This window comes from Anolis sagrei, chromosome 4, assembly GCF_037176765.1.
Source record: "Anolis sagrei isolate rAnoSag1 chromosome 4, rAnoSag1.mat, whole genome shotgun sequence".
NCBI classification, from domain to species: Eukaryota; Metazoa; Chordata; class Lepidosauria; order Squamata; family Dactyloidae; genus Anolis; species Anolis sagrei.
Genome location: NC_090024.1, coordinates 2,605,598 through 2,625,213, shown reverse-complemented (window position 1 = coordinate 2,625,213; position 19,616 = coordinate 2,605,598). Strand labels below are relative to the sequence as shown.

General features: G+C 47.8%; 2 protein-coding genes across 2 annotated transcripts in view; one reads left to right on the top strand and one right to left on the bottom strand.

Moving 5' to 3' along the window:
• Positions 1-19,616, top strand: part of BOP1 (BOP1 ribosomal biogenesis factor) — a 164,775-nt gene that overhangs the window by 84,741 nt on the left and 60,418 nt on the right. The gene's annotated exons all lie outside the window — the stretch shown is intronic.
• Positions 9,600-19,616, bottom strand: part of SCX (scleraxis bHLH transcription factor) — a 33,359-nt gene continuing 23,342 nt past the window's right edge. Inside the window, exon 2 of the mRNA XM_060776028.2 lies at positions 9,600-10,183. Coding sequence (XP_060632011.2) covers positions 10,145-10,183 — 39 coding nt within the window. The 3' untranslated portion in view covers positions 9,600-10,144. The remainder of the gene's footprint in view (positions 10,184-19,616) is intronic.

Sequence of the window (19,616 nt, the reverse complement as noted above, 5' to 3'; positions counted from 1 at the left end):
TTTCCAATCAACGCCCCAAACGGCTCCCACACAGCCCTGGCAGAACTGGGACCAGCAAGGCATCATCCGTCGGCTGGTTCCCTGGGTTTTTCCAGCCTGGGCCTCGAAGGAGAGCCCCTCGAAGGCCCCCATCAGCGCCACCATTAGCGAGAGGGCTGCCCCCCAGGGCAGCGCCTTTCAAGGGCCGCTGCAAAGGTGCGCAAGAGGAGAGTTTCCCTTTCTTCTCGGAGACCTTCGCCGCTTTAATAGCCATCCTATAATTGTCACCTGTGTTCTTTTAATAGCTTGCCAGCTGTGTGCCTTTGTTGCCGAAGGGTCTCTGGCAGGAGGCCTGCTTCAAGGAAAGTGGGGGGAGGAGGGGGCCCGCAAGCAGACATAGTGTGGGGGGAGGCTGGCTCCAAACACAAGCACCTCACAGGCATTTTGCTTGCTGCTTCGACTCATCGGGCCCCCTCCTATTAGCCACGTGGCCCTCATGCAAGCCATAGGGGTGGAAGGACTGCAGTCACCCACACTTCCCCCTTAGAATCAAAAAGTCCTAGACCTCAGGGCCATCCAGTCCAACCCCATTCTTTCAGGCTGGAAGACACCATCCAAGCCCTCCTGGCAGATGACCATCCAACTGCATGCCCAGTGTGGAACACATCTCACCACACTAAAACAGTGGATGTGGCTCTTAATGAGACATGCCGCATTATCACGGGGTGCCTGCGCCCTACACCACTGGAGAAATTACACTGCTTAGCCGGTATTGCACCACCTGACATCCGCCGGGAAGTAGCAGCCAATAGTGAAAGGACCAAGACAGAGACATCTCCAGCTCATCCCCTGTTTGGGTATCAGCCAGCACGTCAACGACTTAAATCTAGAAATAGTTTTCTAAGATCTACAGAGACACTTCCCGGAACACCTCAGCAAGCGAGAGTCCAAAAGTGGCAGGCTCAAACTCAGCATCTCAACCAATGGCTGATACCAAATGAGACACTCCTTCCTGGGCACACAGAAGACTGGGCGACTTGGAAGGCACTGAACAGACTGCGTTCTGGCACCACGAGATGCAGGGCCAACCTTAAGAAATGGGGCTACAAAGTGGAATCCTCAGCATGCAAGTGTGGAGAGGAGCAAACCACTGACCACCTGCTGCAATGCATCCTGAGCCCCGTCACATGCACAATGAAGGACCTTCTTGCAGCAACACCAGAGGCACTCCAAGTGGCCAGATACTGGTCAAAGGACATTTAACCAACTACCAAACTCACAAGTTTTGTACTTTTCTGTTTGTTTGCTTTGTTCTGTTAGAAATGTAATATAATGGACTGGTTGCTCTGACACGACAAATAACCATCCAACTGGCTGGAATTCCATTGGATTCCCAACCAGCAGCAGATTCCTCCATTGAATGGCTCTGACTGTCATTGATTATTCCTAATGTTGAGATGGAATTCCTTTTCCTGAAGTTTGCCTCCTTTTCTCCTCAATGGGACATCCTTCCAAATCGTTAGATCGTAACTATCATATATTGGCTTTTTTTAGTTGCCGCATCACACTCATGTTGGCTTGTGTTCAGCTTGACCCCAAGATCCCCATCCCATGGACAGTTGTCCAGCCAGGGGTCACCCTTCCTCTATCTGTGCATAGGCATGGGCAAGCTTCAGCTCTCCAGATGTTTTGGTGTTCAACTCCCACATTGGCTTAAATCAAGCATGGGCAAACTTGGGCCCTCCAGCTGTTTTGGACTCCAACGCCAACCATTCCTAACAGTTCCAGGCCCCTTCCTTTCCCCCTCATTTCCTTCAGTACATGGACAACATCCGTCAGTATGTGGACGACATACTCATAGCACAGGCAGGGGAAAAGATTTTATTGAACCAGGCATGGGCCAAACAAAGACAAAGCCAGCGGACCTGATGGGATCCCTTCTGCCATTCAGTACTATCCAAACACAGCTCTCTTGACAGATGGACATCAAGCCTAAAAGGGCCCTTCTGTACCAGGTATGGGCAAACTTGAGCCCTCCCTCCATGTGTTTTGGACTCCCAACTCCCACCATTCCTAACAGCCCCAGGCCCCTTCCTTTCCCCCCTCATTTCCTTTGGTACGTGGACAACATCCTTCAGTATGTGGAGGACATACTCATAGCACAGGCAGGGGAAAAGATTTCATTAAACAAGGCATGGGCCAAACAAGGACAAAGCCAGCGGACCTGATGGGATCCCTTCAGCCATTCAGTACTACCCAAACAAAGTTCTCCTGACAGATGGCCATCAAGCCTAAAAAGCCCCTTCTGTACCAGGCATGGGAAAACTTGAGCCCTCCCTCCAGGTGTTTTGGACTCCAACTCCCACCATTCCTAACAACCTCAGGCCCCTTCCTTTCCCCCCTCATTTCCTTCAGTACGTGGACAACATCCTTCAGTATGTGGACAACATACAGCACAGGCATGGTCCAACTTGCCCCCCCCTCCAGGTATTTTGGACTCCAACTCCCACCATTCCTAACAACCTCAGACCCCTTCCTTTCCCTCCTCATTTCCTTCAGTACGTGGACAACATCCTTCAGTATGTGGACAACATACTCACACCACAGGCATGGTCCAACTTGCCCCCCCCTCCAGGTATTTTGGACTCCAACTCCCACCATTCCTAACAGCCTCAGGTCCCTTCCTTTCCCCCTCATTTCCTTTAGTACGTGGACAACATCCTTCATTATGTGGATGACATACTCATAGCACAGACATGGGCCAACTTGGGCTCTCCCTCCAGGTGTTTTGGACTCCAACTCCCACCATTCCTAATAGCCTCAGGCCCTTTCCTTTTCCCCCTCAGCTGCTTAAGCAGCTGAGGGGGGAAAGGAAAGGACACGAGGCTGTTAGGAATGGTGGGAGTTGGAGTCCAAAACACTGGGGGGAGGGCTCAAGTTTGCCCATGCCTGGTACAGAAGGGCCCTTTTAGGCTGGATGTCCATCTGTCAAAGCTCTCTTGACAGATGGATAGTACTGAATGGCAGAAGGGATCCTATCAGGTCCACTGGCTTTGTCATTGTTTGGCCCATGCCTGGTTTAGTGAAGTCTGTAGTATTGTGTGCTTAAGTGGCTGAGGGGCGAAAGGAAAGGGCCTGAGGCGGTTAGGAATGGTGGGAGTTGGAGTCCAATGCACCTGTGAGGAGGACTCAAGTTTGCCCATGCCTGGTACAGAAGGGCCCTTTTAGGCTGGATGTCCATCTGTCAAAGCTCTCTTGACAGATGGATAATACTGAATGGCAGAAGGGATCCTATCAGGTCCACTGGCTTTGTCATTGTTTGGCCCATGCCTGGTTTAGTGAAGTCTGTAGTATTGTGTGCTTAAGTGGCTGAGGGGCGAAAGGAAAGGGCCTGAGGCGGTTAGGAATGGTGGGAGTTGGAGTCCAATGCACCTGGGAGGAGGGCTCAAGTTTGCCCATGCCTGGTACGGAAGGGCCCTTTTAGGCTGGATGTCCATCTGTCAAAGCTCTCTTGACAGATGGATAATACTGAATGGCAGAAGGGATCCTATCAGGTCCACTGGCTTTGTCATTGTTTGGCCCATGCCTGGTTTAGTGAAGTCTGTAGTATTGTGTGCTTAAGTGGCTGAGGGGCGAAAGGAAAGGGCCTGAGGCGGTTAGGAATGGTGGGAGTTGGAGTCCAATGCACCTGGGAGGAGGGCTCAAGTTTGCCCATGCCTGGTACAGAAGGGCCCTTTTAGGCTGGATGTCCATCTGTCAAAGCTCTCTTGACAGATGGATAATACTGAATGGCAGAAGGGATCCTATCAGGTCCACTGGCTTTGTCATTGTTTGGCCCATGCCTGGTTTAGTGAAGTCTGGAGTATTGTGTGCTTAAGCGGCTGAGGGGGAGAAAGGAAAGGGCCTGAGGCTGTTAGGAATGGTGGGAGTTGGAGTCCAAAACACCTGGAGGGAGGGCCCAAGTTGGGCCATGCCTGGCTTAGACCAACAACCTTCTGGCCCGGCTTCACAGAGAGATGGGTGCTTGTCAGAGGATCCTTCTCCCAGTCTTCAGTGGGGTCAATATGTGTGTGGGAAGAAAGTGGGAAGACCCATGCTGCCTTGATGGAGACAGGCCAGGCTCAGGTTGCTGTGGGGTCCCTAATTTGCCCCAGATCCGTGACGGAGGCACCTCTGCTTCTTAACTTCAAGCGGAAAGAGAGTGGAGCCGAGGGAAATGGAGACCGAGGGACCCACCAAGAAGAACGGGGACTTGGAGCCGGGTCAATGGAAAGCATTGCGCACTCAATGGCAGTGGGCTGCCCTTTCCTTCTTCCAGAGGAGGAGGAGGGCTCCTCCGTTGCGTCTTCTTCTGGCTTTGTTTGGAACGAATTCCTCTTCTTTGCTGCCCTGTGATGGATGATGACATCCACAGCTGCCACGGAGGGGAAAGGTTGCGCTCCTCCTGCCTCCCGAAATGCTCCAGACTTTGAGATTGCTCACATCTCTGGCTGGCTGAGAGAACCTTGCAGTGTGCACAAACTTAGTTTCATTCGTGAAACATTGTGCGTACAAATTACGAAACATTGTGCGTACAAATTACGAAACATTGTGCGTACAAATTATGAAACATTGTGCGCACAAATTACGTACAGCAGTGGTTCTCAACCTTCCTAATGCCACGACTCCATCATACAGTTCCTCATGTTGTGGTGACCCCCAACCATACAGTTATTTCCATTGCTACTTCATATTTTGCTACTGTCAACCTCTGGAAGTAGGTGAAGTACAACCCCAAAACTAAAGGTTAACCTTGAGTTTCGGAGTTGTAGTTCACCTATATCCAGCGAGAACTGTGGACTCAAACCCCAAAACTAAAGGTTAACCTTGAGTTTCGGAGTTGTAGTTCACCTATATCCAGCGAGAACTGTGGACTCAAACCCCAAAACTAAAGGTTAACCTTGAGTTTCGGAGTTGGAGTTCACCTATATCCAGCGAGAACTGTGGACTCAAACCCCAAAACTAAAGGTTAACCTTGAGTTTCGGAGTTGGAGTTCACCTATATCCAGCGAGAACTGTGGACTCAAACCCCAAAACTAAAGGTTAACCTTGAGTTTCGGAGTTGTAGTTCACCTATATCCAGCGAGAACTGTGGACTCAAACCCCAAAACTAAAGGTTAACCTTGAGTTTCGGAGTTGGAGTTCACCTATATCCAGCAAGAACTGTGGACTCAAACCCCAAAACTAAAGGTTAACCTTGAGTTTCGGAGTTGTAGTTCACCTACATCCAGCGAGAACTGTGGACTCAAACCCCAAAACTAAAGGTTAACCTTGAGTTTCGGAGTTGTAGTTCACCTACATCCAGCGAGAACTGTGGACTGAAACCCCAAAACTAAAGGTTAACCTTGAGTTTCGGAGTTGTAGTTCACCTACATCCAGCGAGAACTGTGGACTCAAACCCCAAAACTAAAGGTTAACCTTGAGTTTCGGAGTTGTAGTTCACCTACATCCAGCGAGAACTGTGGACTCAAACCCCAAAACTAAAGGTTAACCTTGAGTTTCAGAGTTGTAGTTCACCTACATCCAGCGAGAACTGTGGACTCAAACAACGATAGATCTAGACGAATACTCAGTGTGCCTAAATGTGAACACTGGTGGAGTTTGTCCGAACGTATCTCCCTCTAGATTCTGCCTCGTAGTTTAAGATCCACCGGAGAGTCCCTGCTCTCGGTCCCACCGGCCTCACAAACGCGTCTGGTGGGGACGAGAGACAGGGCCTTCTTGGTGGTGGCCCCCTGCTTGTGGAATTTGCTCCCCAGCGAGATTAGATCGGCATCCTCCCTCCTTTCCATTAGGAAAAAATGGAAATTGTGGTTTTGGAACCAGGCTTTTGGGTAGCAGGCACAACGGCACTTTGGACATTGAATTGGACCATATGATGACTGTTATGATAATGGAAACGGCTATGCTTGTATAATTAATGTTATTGTTTTAATCTACTGTGTTTTATGGTTTTATTTTGTTGTTATATTGTGATATTGCGGCATCAAATTGTTGCCAGTGTTAGCCGCTCTGAGTCCCCCCTTGAGGGTTAAGAAGGGCAGGGTAGAAATGCTGTAAATAATAATAAAATAAAATAATAATTTGGAGAAAATAGACTTTGACATGTGCGAGTTGTAGTTGCTGGGATTTATAGTTCACCTACAATCAAAGAGCATTCTGAACTCCACCAATGATGGAATTGAACCAAGCTTGGCACATAGAACTCCCAAGACCAACAGAAAATACTGGAAGGGTTTGGTGGGCATTGACCTTGAGTTTTGGAGTTGTAGTTCATCTACATCCAGGGAGCACTGTGGTCTCAAACAATGATGGATCTGGACTAAACTTGGCACGAATACTCAATATGCCCAAATACAAACACTGCTAGAGTTTGGGGAAAATAGACCTTGACATTTGAAAGTTCTAGTTCTTGGGATTTATAGTTCACCTACCATCAACGAGCATTCTGAACTCCACCAACAATAGAATTGGGTCAAACCTCCCACACAGAATCCCCATGACCAACAGAGAATACTGGAAGGATTTGGTGGGCATTGACCTTGAGTTTTGGAGTTGTAGTTCACCTACATCTAGAGGGGACTCTGGACTCAAACAATGATGGATCTGGACCAAACCTGGTACGAATACTCAATATGCCCAAATGTGAACACCGGTGGAGTTTGGGGAAAATAGACCTTGACATTTGGGAGTTGTAGTTGCTGGGATTTATAGTTCACCTCCAATCAAAGAGCATTCTGAATCCCACCAATGATAGAATTGGGCCATACTTTCCCACACAGAACCCCCATGACCAACAGAAATCACTGTGCTGTCTGATGGTCTTTGGTGACCCCTCTGACACCCCCTCTTGACCCCCAGGTTGAGAAATGCTGGATGAGAGCTTCATATGATCCTTTTTGGCTTGAATACTTGACTGCAAAGAGAAGAAAGGTGAATGTGGTACGTGGCTCCATGTGGCTTCTCCCTTTTTAGGGATCTGGCAGTTCAACCTGTGACCATGTAAGAACAGGATTGGGAATCGTGCATTCTTGGCTCTTGGACTGAGGCTCCCAACAGGCTTCAACTATAGCTACGGTTAGCCTTGATGGGTGGGAGTTGTAGTCCAACAACACAGTTTCCATTCCTGCAAAAAGGCATGGGCGAGCCCTACTTCCCTTGACCCGCTTATTCATAGCCCCGGTCTCTTTGGAAATTCTTCTTCTTGGTGACCCTTCCCATCCTCCTTCGAAATACACACTTTATTGTCATCTTCTTCCCACTGGGCTGATCTAACTCCAGCAGCACGTTTTGGAGCACGAGCTGTGCCGAATATTTGGGAGAATTGCGAAGCACTGGAAAAATAATTTGTCATGGAAATGCTTTCGCTAGAAGCCGATCATGGCGGCGAGAGTTGGCGGAGGAGAAGGAATCCTTGCAAGAAGGCCCCGTTCCATGGAAATGTCCTTAAAATGTCAGCGGGTGCCTCCGGAGAAGTTCGGCATTTGAAGACCCTGCTTCCAGGGACCAGCATTTGGACTAAGAAAGCGACACCTGCATGGGATTCCCCCCTTTAAAATACTCGCCATCCCCACTACGTTCTGTCTGAATTATCCCCTTCTAAGTGATCCAATACTCTTCTTATGTGAGTGGCAATTGCCTCTCTCGATCCCGTTTGCGCATAATGTTCCTAACAGGGGAACGACGGAATAAGAACTCAACTGCCCCTGGACATACATACAGGGCCTCTTGAAAAGCAAAGGTCGGTCACAATGGATCAGCTTCCTCCTCTTTCTCCTTCCATTGCAAATTATTTGTCCCTTAAGAAAGCTTTTCTGAGCCCCCCCCCCCATCTTTTGGCAGGGAATTCCATGCAATAATCTGTTGTAGTTCAATCTGTGATTGTGTCTGATGTTTATGATGGGAATGAAAGGTTTTCTGGTTCTGGTTCTGGTTCTGTTGGCAATGAGGATGAGGGTTTGCCTGGGCCTGAGTTAAGCCCAGGCAAGAGTCCCGAGGTGTTACATTCCTGGGAGAGGACCTCAACAGTCTTTCTCAGAGGAACTATCTGAAGAGTTTTCTGAGCCTGGTCTGGGTCTGTTGGTAATGGGGATGAGGATTTACCTGGACCTGAGTTAAGCCCAGGCAAGAGTCCCGAGGTGTCTTGTGAAGATTCACAAGGTCACATTCCTGGGAGAGGACCTCAACAGTCTTTCTCAGAGGAACTGTCTGAAGGGTTTTCTGAGCCTGGTCTGGGTCTGTTGGTAATGGGGATGAGGGTTTACCTGGACCTGAGTTAAGCCCAGGCAAGAGTCCCGAGGTGTCTTGTGAAGATTCACAAGGTCACATTCCTGGGAGAGGACCTCAACAGTTTTTCTTAGAGGAACTGTCTGAAGAGTTTTCTGAGCCTGCTCTGGGTCTGTTAGTAATGGGGATGAGCGTTTACCTGGTCCTGAGTTAAGCCCAGATGAGAGACCCAAGGTGTCTCGTGGAGATTCACAAGGTCACATTCCTGGGAGAGGCCCTCAACAGTCTTTCTCAGAGGAACTGTCTTCTGAAGATGATTTGTCAGACGCAGAATTTAATGCATTTGGAGATGGAAGACAAGACTATTGCAAACTAAGACAAAGTTCTCAAGATTGCCGAAGGTCAGCCCATCTGCTAGAAAAGAGAGATAAAAAAAATCCTTATCTGGTTGTAAAGGATTTCGATTTTAACTACGAGACGCTAATGAGATGTTTTATTGATTTATATTGACTGTATGCTACTGTTTTATTGTGTTTTTGAGCATTGAATTTTGCTATTGTTAACCGCTCTGAGTCGCCCAAGGGCTGAGAAGAGCAGTATACAAATATAGTAAATAAATAGTAAATAATTAAAGGGAAATGGAATGCTTTCCTTTCGTTTCACAGAACAGGAAAAGCTTTATATGAGATGGTGAAAGGATTTTAGCTCAGTCTCGCCAACGTTGAACTTTCGTGATGGACTTGTTTCCAAGTGGATTTCTAGTTTCATGAGTCAAGTTCTGCCAGGTTCCTGTTCTATGTATTGAGTCTCCATGCTGTCTTGTTATTTTAGATTTTGCATCCTTGGATCTTGTGTTTTTTCCTTTGTACCTTGAAGTTCATGGACTATTCGTTGCCTATGGAAAATACTGTTTTGGACTATACTGTTTCTATCATTTTTATTGCTTTGCTTACATATATCCTTCAATAAACTGCTTGCTGACTTTACTATACTGGTGAAGTGTTTGAGGACAGGTGTTCCTGCTTTGGGAAACAACACAGGGCTCCTACTAGAAAGTGATTTCCTCTGCCCTTCTCTCCTGCAAGGGAGCTGCTCAATATGTATGCCCCCTCTGCACTGCCAAATCCCCGGATGCCAACCCATCATCATCCTCATCCTCACCCCCTTTACTGTGCATTTCATGCCCTCCTTGGGCCCACCGCACTCCAATGTGCTTCTACCTTCCCCATTCACACAACACACACATACACACTTCCTAGTTCTGGAGAGGAGCAACCAGCTTTCTGAAAAGAAGAAGCAAGGCATCCCACCAAAGACGGACCCTCCCCTCGCAAGGACAACAGACTCTTCCCATAATACAAACAATGAGGGTTTATATTAGGTTATTTTCAATGACATGAAACTCCAGCATGTATTGACAGCGACCCCGCACGGGCCAGGAGTCCGCTTCCACCTGCGTCCCCCAAGGGAACAATGCCTCGACTGTGGCGTTTGGAGCCAAGGCGAGTCTTATGGAGCAACCTGCAGCCGTCCCTCTCTTTGGGCAAAGGAGGGTCCGCATTGAAGCCCTGCCCACCTCGCCCCAGGTCTCCCTCCAGCCGAGCATGGTCCTTCGGCCTCCTGCCTCCTTCCAGGGTCCAAGCCCACCGAATCCACTCCCCAAAGTCTTTCCAAAACCAACCCCAAACTGCCCCGAAGGTGCTTAGTCTTTTCTTGTCTGGGTCAGTTCCCTGAATCCATCCGGGGCAGGACCACACCGTGCCGGGCAGCAGCCGTCCAGAGGGGCGCAGGCCGGAAAGCGCTGTTCTGCCTGGGGGGCTCCTCCATCTCGCCGTTCTTCTCATCACCTTCCTCTCCTCCTCCTCTGCATCGGCTGCTGCCCTCCTGAGTCCATGGCCACCTAGCTCCGTATCGCCGTCTTCCTGTCTCGGTCTTTGCTCTGCAAAATGGGAGAAGGAGAAGAAGAAAAGGTTAGACAACTGCATTGCATACGGTGCTCCTCCGAAGCAGTCCAAACAAAGTAGGTCTACCCTCTGCCTGGGTTCGTGTGGGACTGGCCTTGTCCCCATTTCAGACTTGGGAGTCCCTCCCCTCTGCATTTCGAGGGCCACTTTGCCCCATCATCACTGGCCACTTCTCCCAGAGATACGGACCATAGCCACTTTTGGTGCAGTTCCTGGAGCATCTCAGACTCTGGCCTCCGAAACAAAACTTAGGGATGATGATCACATGTGTCTCGACTAATAATAATAATAATAGCAATAATAATAATAAGTATGGATCGTCAGTGTTGCAATCCCAGGCGACAGCAGGATTGAAGAGAAACAACTGGAAAGATTTAAAGATCAAACTGCAAAGACTCTGGCACAAGCCAGTCAAGGGGATCCCAGTGGTGATTGACACACTGTGTGCAGTGTCTCAAGACCTTGGCCTGCACTTAAACACAATTGGAGCTGACAAAATTACCATTTGCAAGCATCAAAAGGCCACCTTACGGGGATCTGCACACGTTATTTGCCGATACATCACACGGTTCTAGACACATGGGACGTGGCCGACGTGTGATCCAATTCAGCAGCCAGCAGAGTGTCTGCTGTGGACTCACCTTGCTGTGTTAATTATAATAATAATAATAATAATAATAATAATAATAATAATAATAATAATAATAATATAAAGGAGACAAAGGAGGGCCTGATTCTGGCAGCCCAAGAAGAAGCCCTTCGAACCAATGCCATCCAAGCCAGAATTGAAAAGTCGACGACAGATCCCAAGTGTAGACTCTGCAAGGAAGCAGGTGAAACAATAGATCCCATCCTCAGCTGCTGCAAGAAGATCACGCAGACAGACTACAAGCAGAGGCACAACACCATTGCTCAGATGATCCATTGGAACTTGTGCCACAAACACCATCTGCCTGCAACAAAGAACTGGTGGGATCCCAAGCCTGAAAAAGTTACAGAAAATGAACATGTCAAGCTACTCTGGGACTTCCGGATTCAGACAGACAGCGTTTTGAAGCATAATACTCCTGACCTCACAATTGTGTTAAAAAACCAAGTATGGATTGTTGATGTTGTAATCCCAGGTGACAGCAGGATTGCAGAGAAACAACTGGAAATGCTGAGATGATATGAGGATTTAAAGATCAAACTGCAAAGACTCTGGCACAAACCAGTCAGGAGGGTCCAATTGGTGATGGGCACACTGGGTGCAGTGCCTCAAGACCTTGACCTGCACTTAAACACAATCAGCACTGACAAGATTGCCATCTGCCATCTGCAAAAGGCCACCTTACTAGGATCTGCTCACATCATTTGCCGAGACATTGCACAGTCCTAGACACTTGGGAAGTGTCCGACGTGTGATCCAATACAACAGCAAGCAGAGTGTCTGCTGTGGACTCACCTTGCTGTGATAATAATAATAATAATAATAATAATAATAATAATAATAATAATAATAATATAAAGGAGACAAAGGAGGGCCTGATTCTGGCAGCCCAAGAACAAGCCCTTCGAACCAATGCCATCCAAGCCAGAATTGAAAAGTCGACGACAGATCCCAAGTGTAGACTCTGCAAGGACGCAGGTGAAACAATAGATCCCATCCTCAGCTGCTGCAAGAAGATCACGCAGACAGACTACAAGCAGAGGCACAACACCGTTGCTCAGATGATTCATTGGAACTTGTACCACAAACACCATCAGCCTGTGACAAAGAACTGGTGGGTTCCCAAGCTGGAAAAAGTTACAGAAAATGAACACATCAAGATACTCTGGGACTTCCGGATTCAGGCAGACAGTTTTGGAGCACAAGACTCCTGACCTCATGATCGTGTTAAAAAACAAAGTATGCAATATTCCTGCTTCCTGGCAGGGAGTTGGACTGGATAGCCTATGAGGTCCCTTCCAACTCTATGATTCTATGGATCATTGATGTTGCAATCCCAGGTGACAGCAGGATTGAAAAGAAACAACTGGAAAAGATGACACAATATGGGGATTTAAAGATTGAACTGCAAAGACTCTGGCACAAACCAGTCAAGGGGGTCCAATTGGTGATCGGCACACTGGGTGCAGTGCCTCAAGACCTTGGCCTGCACTTAAACACAATCGGCTCTGACAAGATTGCCATCTACCATTTGCAAAAGGCCACCTTACTGGGATCTGCACATATTATTCGCCGAGACATGAGACATCACACAGTCCTAGACACTTGGGAAGTGTCCAACGTGTGATCCAGTACAACAGCCAGCAGAGTGTCTGCTGTGGACTCACCTTGTTGTGTTTCAAATAATAATAATAATAATAATAATAATAATAATAATAATAATACCAAGTATGGATCATTGATGCTGCAATCCCAGGCAGGACTGAAGAGAAACAACTGGAAAAACTGACATGATACACGGATTTAAAGATCAAACAAAGACTCTGGCACAATCCAATCAAGGGGGTCCCATGGGTGATCGGCACACTGGGTGCAGTGCCTAAAGATCTTGGCCTGCACTTAAACTCAATCGGCGCTGACAAAATTGCCACCCGCCAGCTGCAAAAGGCCACCTTACTGGAATCTGCACTGGCCTGCACTTAAACACAATCGGCGCTGACAAGATTACCATCTGCCATCTGCAAAAGGCCTCTGTACTGGGATCTGCACGCATCATTCGCCGATACATCACACAGTCCTAGACACTTGGGAAGGGTCCGACGTGTGATCCAATACAACCCTTAAACCCAGTTCTGGCCTCTAGTTGTTATCTCAGAGTAATGACTATATTGATCGCTATGGCTTCACACTGATGTGGCATTAGGGGCTGTGCAGTAGTGATTAGAATGTGGAAGGAACGGGTGTTTCGTTTTGTGGTTCTAAATATATGATGCGTATTGGGGATGGCATTGAATTTAGTTTTAACAGGTGTATATGCACTATAGGAGCCTCCGGTGATGCAGCGGGTTAAACCGCTGAGCTGCAGAAAGCGCTGATGGAAAGGTCAGTGGTTTGAATCTGGGGAGCAGAGTGAGCTCCCATTGTTAAGCCCAGCTTCTGCCAACCTAGCTGTTTGAAAACATGCAAATGTGAGTAGCTCAATAGGTACCGCTCTGGCGGGAAGGTAGCGGCAGTCCATGCAGTGGCCACATGACCTTGGAGGTGTCTATGGACAACGCTGGCTCCTTGGTTTAGCAATGGAGATGAGCACCAACCTCCAGAGTTGGACACGACTGGACTTAATGTCAGGGCACAACCTTTACTTTTATCGCTATGCGCTCTAAGTCATCTCCTGTCTCCGCAGCTAAGTAAGGGCAATGTTTGTGCAGCCTTTCCCCATGCTGATGAATTGATGCTTAGAGTGGCTGCACATCAGAAACAACACAAAGGCCACAACAACAACAACAACAAACAGGAGGTGAAGGAGAAGATGCTCTTGCATTCCCTGCCACTCAACGGCATCCTTCTCCTTGCCCAGTTTGCACATTTCCCAAGCTGTTGTCCTATGAGTTGGACCCACGTTTCCCCTCCGTTGCCCCCACATTTGGGTCTTCTTCTCTGTCTTGCACTCTGGAGCATAGGGAGCACCCACCCCCACTTTGTGCCTGTGTTTATATTGGGGGACAGACCCAGGTTTGGGATCAAGCGGCAGCCCCTCACCCTTTGTTCAAGGGAGCTTTGGGAGGGGGAAGGGAGGGAGGGAGGGAGGGGGGCCGGGTCTCCGAAATGGTAAAATTAAATTTCCCAGATGTTCAGGCCCCAGGAGCTCTCTTGCTGTCTGGAGAGGAAATGGGGATTCGGAAAATCCCGCCTCATATTTTTTCCCCTATCACCTTGCCTTTCCGCTGCCATTAAGTTAAGCAGGAACAGTAAATTAAGGGGGATTCTGCACCAGGCCCATCTTCCAGGGGGTGCCAAGGAGCCTTGCAAGGAGCGGAGGGGGGTCCCACCACTTTCCGTAGCATCTTTCATAAGCATTTTTGGCTTCATCGGACCCAAGAGTGGCCTGGAATCCAGAAAAACCAAGCCAGAAATGCCATTTCCCCCCAAAGAGTCTCAGACGTCCCACCGTCTTCCTTTATGTCTTTTATGCAAAGGCAAATCAACATAATGCCATTTAATATGAAATTTTCCAGGCTGCCTGGCCCTGTTCCGGAAGCATTCTCTCCTGACATTTCTCCTGCATCTATGGCAGGCATCCTCAGAGGTTGTGAGGTCTGTTGGAAACTAGGAAAATGGGATTTATATACTTGGCCATGTTTCAGAAGCATTCTCTCCTGACGTTTCGCCTGCATTTATGGCAGGCATCCTCAAAGGTTGTGAGGTTTCTCCTGCATCTATGGCAGGCATCCTCAGAGGTTGTGAGGTCTGTTGGAAACTAGGAAAATGGGATTTATATACCTGGCCATGTTTCGGAAGCATTCTCTCCTGACGTTTCGCCTGCATCTATGGCAGGCATCCTCAAAGGTTGTGAGGTTTCTCCTGCATCTATGGCAGGCATCCTCAGAGGTTGTGAGGTCTGTTGGAAACTAGGAAAATGGGATTTATATACCTGGCCATGTTTCGGAAGCTTTCTCTCCTGACGTTTCGCCTGCATCTCTGGCAAGCATCCTCAGAGGTGGTGAGGTCTGTTGGAAACTAGGAAAATGGGATTTATATACCTGGCCATGTTTCGGAAGCATTCTCTCCTGACGTTTCGCCTGCATCTATGGCAGGCATCCTCAGAGGTTGTGAGGTCTGTTGGAAACTAGGAAAATGGGATTTATATATACCTGTGGAATAATGTCCAGGGTGGGAGAAAGAACTCTTGTCTGTTTGAGGCAGGTGTGAATGTTGCAGTTGGCCACCTTGATTAGCATTTAATGACCTAGCAGTTTCAAGGTCTGGCTTCTTACTGCCTGGGGGAATCTACCTCCAACAGACGAGAGTTCTTTCTTTCTCCCACCCTGGATATTATTCCACAGATATATCAACCCTATTTTCCTAGTTTCCAACAGACCACACAACTTCTGAGGATGCTTGCCATAGATGTAGGTGAAACGTCAGGAGAGAATGCTTCTGGAACACGGCCAGACAGCCCAGAAAACTCACAACAACCCAATGATTCTGGCCATGAAAACCTTCGACAATACATTAATATGGAGTTGTTGTGTTTCTTCCACCTTGTAAGCCACCTTGACGTCCCAATTTTTGGAGAAAGACAGGGAAAAATAAATATAATATAACATAATAATGGATTGTTATGAGATTTTTAGGCTGTATGGCCATGCTCCAGCAGCATTCCCTCCTAACATTTCGTCTGCATCTGTGGCCTCAAGCCCCAGTTTTGGGAGAAAGGTGGGGAATAATAATAATATTATAATAATGGATTGTTATGAGTTTTTTGGGCATACATGGCCATGTTCCAGCAGCATTTTCTTCTAACATTCCATCTGCATCTGTGGCTGGAACAGATGCAGAACCTCTGGAGATGCCAGCTACAGATGCAGGCGAAAAGTTAGGAGAGAATGCTGCTGGAACGTGATTCCACCACAATTCAAGAGAGATATTGACAAGCTGGAATGTGTCCAGAGGAGGGCGACTAAAATGATCAAGGGTCTGGAGAACAAGCCCTATGAGGAGCGGCTTAAGGAGCTGGGCATGTTTAGCCTGAAGAAGAGAAGGCTGAGAGGAGATATGATAGCCATGTATAACTATGTGAGAGGAAGCCACGGGGAGGAGGAGGGAGTAAGCTTGTTTACTGCTTCCCTGTAGAGTAGGACGCGAAACAATGGCTTCAAACTCCAAGAGAGGAGATTCCATCTGAACATGAGGAAGAACTTCCTGACTGGGAGAGCCGTTCAGCAGTGGAACTCTCTGCCCCGGAGTGTGGTGGAGGCTCCTTTGGAAGCTTTTAAACAGAGGCTGGATGGCCATCTGTCAGGGGTGATTAGAATGCAATATTCCTGCTTCTTGGCAGAATGGCGTTGGACTGGATGATGGCCCCGGAGGTCTCTTCCAACTCTTTGATTCTATGATTCTAGGTCCAAGGGCCATTCAACAGTCCTGAGAAGTTTCCTCCTATCAAGGTTTTACAGCAGAGGCTGGCCATCTGTGAGGAGGATTTGTTTGTGTTTTCCCCCCAGAAGAAACGGGGTTGGACTAGATGGCCCTTGGGTGTCCCTTCCAGCTATAATTCAATGATTCTGTCTATCTTATGGAAGGATCTCTCTGCACCACATCGGAGATGCCGGTCTCCCCAATGGCATCTATCCACCGTTGCTGCTTCTGGTCTTCTGCTCTGGGTTTTGGGGCCTCCCCTGGGATTTTGGGGGGACCGACCGCATTAAGCAGGCCGGCCAACAAGACCCCCTTTGTCCTCCCTGCCTTTCATCCTTCCCGTCATTAATATGAACGAGAACGGGAAGCCCCGTTGCGGACGGAAGCCGCTTTGCCCACATCTGGCCTTGGACCAGTTTGCACCAGAACGAGCGAAAGATGCAACACAGCTCGCTTGCACCATAGAAAAAGTGGAGCACCCTTTGCCGCCCCACCTCACGCTCCAAGGTAGAAGGGACCCCAAAGGCTGTCCAGTCGGACCTCTGGTTAGCCCTGCAGGGAACCACAACCAAAGCACTCCTGACAGATGTCCATCTCTGCTTAAAAACCCTCTTGGGAAGGAGACTCCAGCACACTCCACGGCGGCAGCATACTCCATTCGAGTTGGAAGCGAGTGGTCTTTAGTTCTGAATGTATTTTATAGATTTTAATTATTTTTGTGATATTTATTTCTGCTTAACACTTATATATGTGTAGATTTCAAATTGTTCTGAAATGTTTTCAATGTGAGCTTGTGGAGAGAAAAAGGAGGGTATACATAAACACAACAACAACAATCTATATAAATAAAAAATGTAATGTTTGTTTGTGGGATGAACAGAACTCAAAAACCACTGGACGAATTGGCACCAAATTTGGACACAAGACATGTATCAGGCCAACGAGTGACCATCACTCATAAACACACTGAAAAACACAGCAGAAGGGACTTTAAAAGCCCCCAAAAACTAAGGAAAGGAAAGAAAAAAGGAAAGAAAGAGGAAGGGAAGAAAGAAAGGAAGGAAGGAAAGAGGGAGGGAAAGAAAGAAGGAAATGGAGAAGGAAGCATGGAATCAAAGAGAGAAGGAAGGAAGGAAAGAGGTAGAGAAGGAAGAAAGGAGAGAAAGAGGAAGGGAAAGAAAAAGGGGGAAGGAAGGAAAGTTAGAGAAGGAAGAAAGGAGGGAAGGAAAGAAAGAAAAAAGGGAAAGAAGGAAGGAAAGAAGGAGTGAAGGAAGGGCGAAACGTAGAGAAAGAGGGAGGGAAGGAAAGAGAGATAAAAGAAAAGAGACAGCAGAGGAAAGAGAAAAGGAAGGAAGGAAAGAGATAGAGAAGGAAAGAAGAAGAGATAGAAAGAGGGGAAGGAAGGAAAGAGGGAGTGAAGGAAGGAGGGAAAGAAGGAGAGAAAGAGGGAAGGTTGGCCACAGCAAAGTGTGGTGGGTACAGCTACTCTATATAAATAAAACTGTAATGTTTGTTTGTGGGATTAACAGAACTTAAAAATCACTGGACGAATGGACACCAAATTTGGACACAATACATCTCTCAGGCCAACAAGTGACCACCACTCATAAAAACACTGAGAAACACAGCAGAAGAGACTTAAAAATCCAAAAAATAGAAAATACATTGCAACGCATGCTCAAAACCACATATATATACAAAAACACACATATATACGCATATACACAAATATACACACACACACAAAACACACAGAAAGGGGGAAGGAAGGAAGGAAAGAAAGTGGGAGAGAAAGAGGGAAAGAAGGAGGGAAAGAGAGAAGGTTAGAAAGAAAGGTAGAGAAGGAAGGAAGGAGAGAAGGAATGAAAGAGGGAAGGAAAGAAAGAGAGAAGGAAGGATGGCACCAAAGAGCAAGGGAAGCGAGAAAAGAAACAAGTAGAGAAGGAAGAAAGAAGAAGGGAAAGAGGAAGGGAAAGAAAAAGAGGGAAGAAAGGAAAGAAATAAAGGAGGGAAAGAGGGAGGGAAGGTTAGCCACAGCAAAGCGTGGTGGGTACAGCTAATAATAATAATAATAATAATAATAATAATAATAATAATAATAATAATAATAATGGAATGGGGTTGGCTATCCAGTCCAGGCCCCTTCTGTATGCCAAGCAGGAAGGCATTCTCCAAGCCAGTGGTTCCCAACCTGTAGCCCATGGACCACCAGTGGTCCACAAGAACGAAAATATGGTCTGCGACCTCACCATGACTACACCATTGCCTCAAAACCACGTGGCTATGAGAATGACTGGTCTCTCCAAACCCTCTGATAGTGCCGAGGCAACTGGGATGTTGGGAGGGGAGAGGCTGACTACCCACGAAAGATTACCGCTACCACGTCAGCCCTAGATTATTAAATATGGTTTTCTGTGGGAAAGTAGATTGTGACTACTGGATGGCATGTGTTCTGTATCAGAAATTAGAGCAGATATGGTCTGTCCAATGCAATTTTCTGAATCAGCACCCCAAATAAACACATCAAATCTAATGTTGACCAAAAACTGATTTGTAACCATTTTGGTGCTCATGTTGGAGAGGGGTCCCTGGTCAAAGTGGTTCCTGGTCAAATGGTCCCTGGACAAAGTGGCCCCTGGACAAAGTGGTCCCTGGTCAAGTAGTCCCTGGTCAAAATGACCCCTGGTCAAGTGGTCCCTGGTCAAGTTGTCCCTGGGGTCCCTAGTCAAAATGGCCCCTGGTCAAGTGGTCCCTAGTCAAGTAGTCCGTGGTCAGAATGGCCCTTGGTCAAGTGGTCCCTGGTCAAAGTGGTCCCAGCTCAAGTGAGCCCTGGTCAAAGTAGTTCCTGGTCAAAGTGGTCCCAGCTCAAGTGGTCAGAGTGGTCCCTGGTCAAAGTGGTCCCTGGTCAAGTAGTCCCTGGTCTAAATGGCTCCTGGTCAAGTCGTCCCTGGTCAAAGTGAGCCCTGGTCAAGGTAGTTCCTGGTCAAGTGGTCCCTGGTCAAACTGGTCCCTCGTAAAACTGGTCCCTGGTCAAGTAGTTCCTGGTCTAAATGGCCCCTGGTCAAGTCATCTCTGGTCAAAGTGGTCCCTGGACAAGTGACCCCTGGTCAAAGGGGTCCCTGGTCAAGTTGTCCCTGGTGAAAATGGACCCTGGCCAAGTGATCCCTGGTCAAACTGGTCCTTGGTCAAAGTGGTCCCAGCTCAAGTGGTCCCAGGTCAAGTGATCCCAGTCAAAGTGGTACTGGTTCAAGTGATCCCTTGGTCAAAGTGGTCCCTAATCAGAGTGGTCCCAAGTCAAGTGGTCCCTGCTCAAAGCAAGGTTGGGAACCACTTCGCCATGC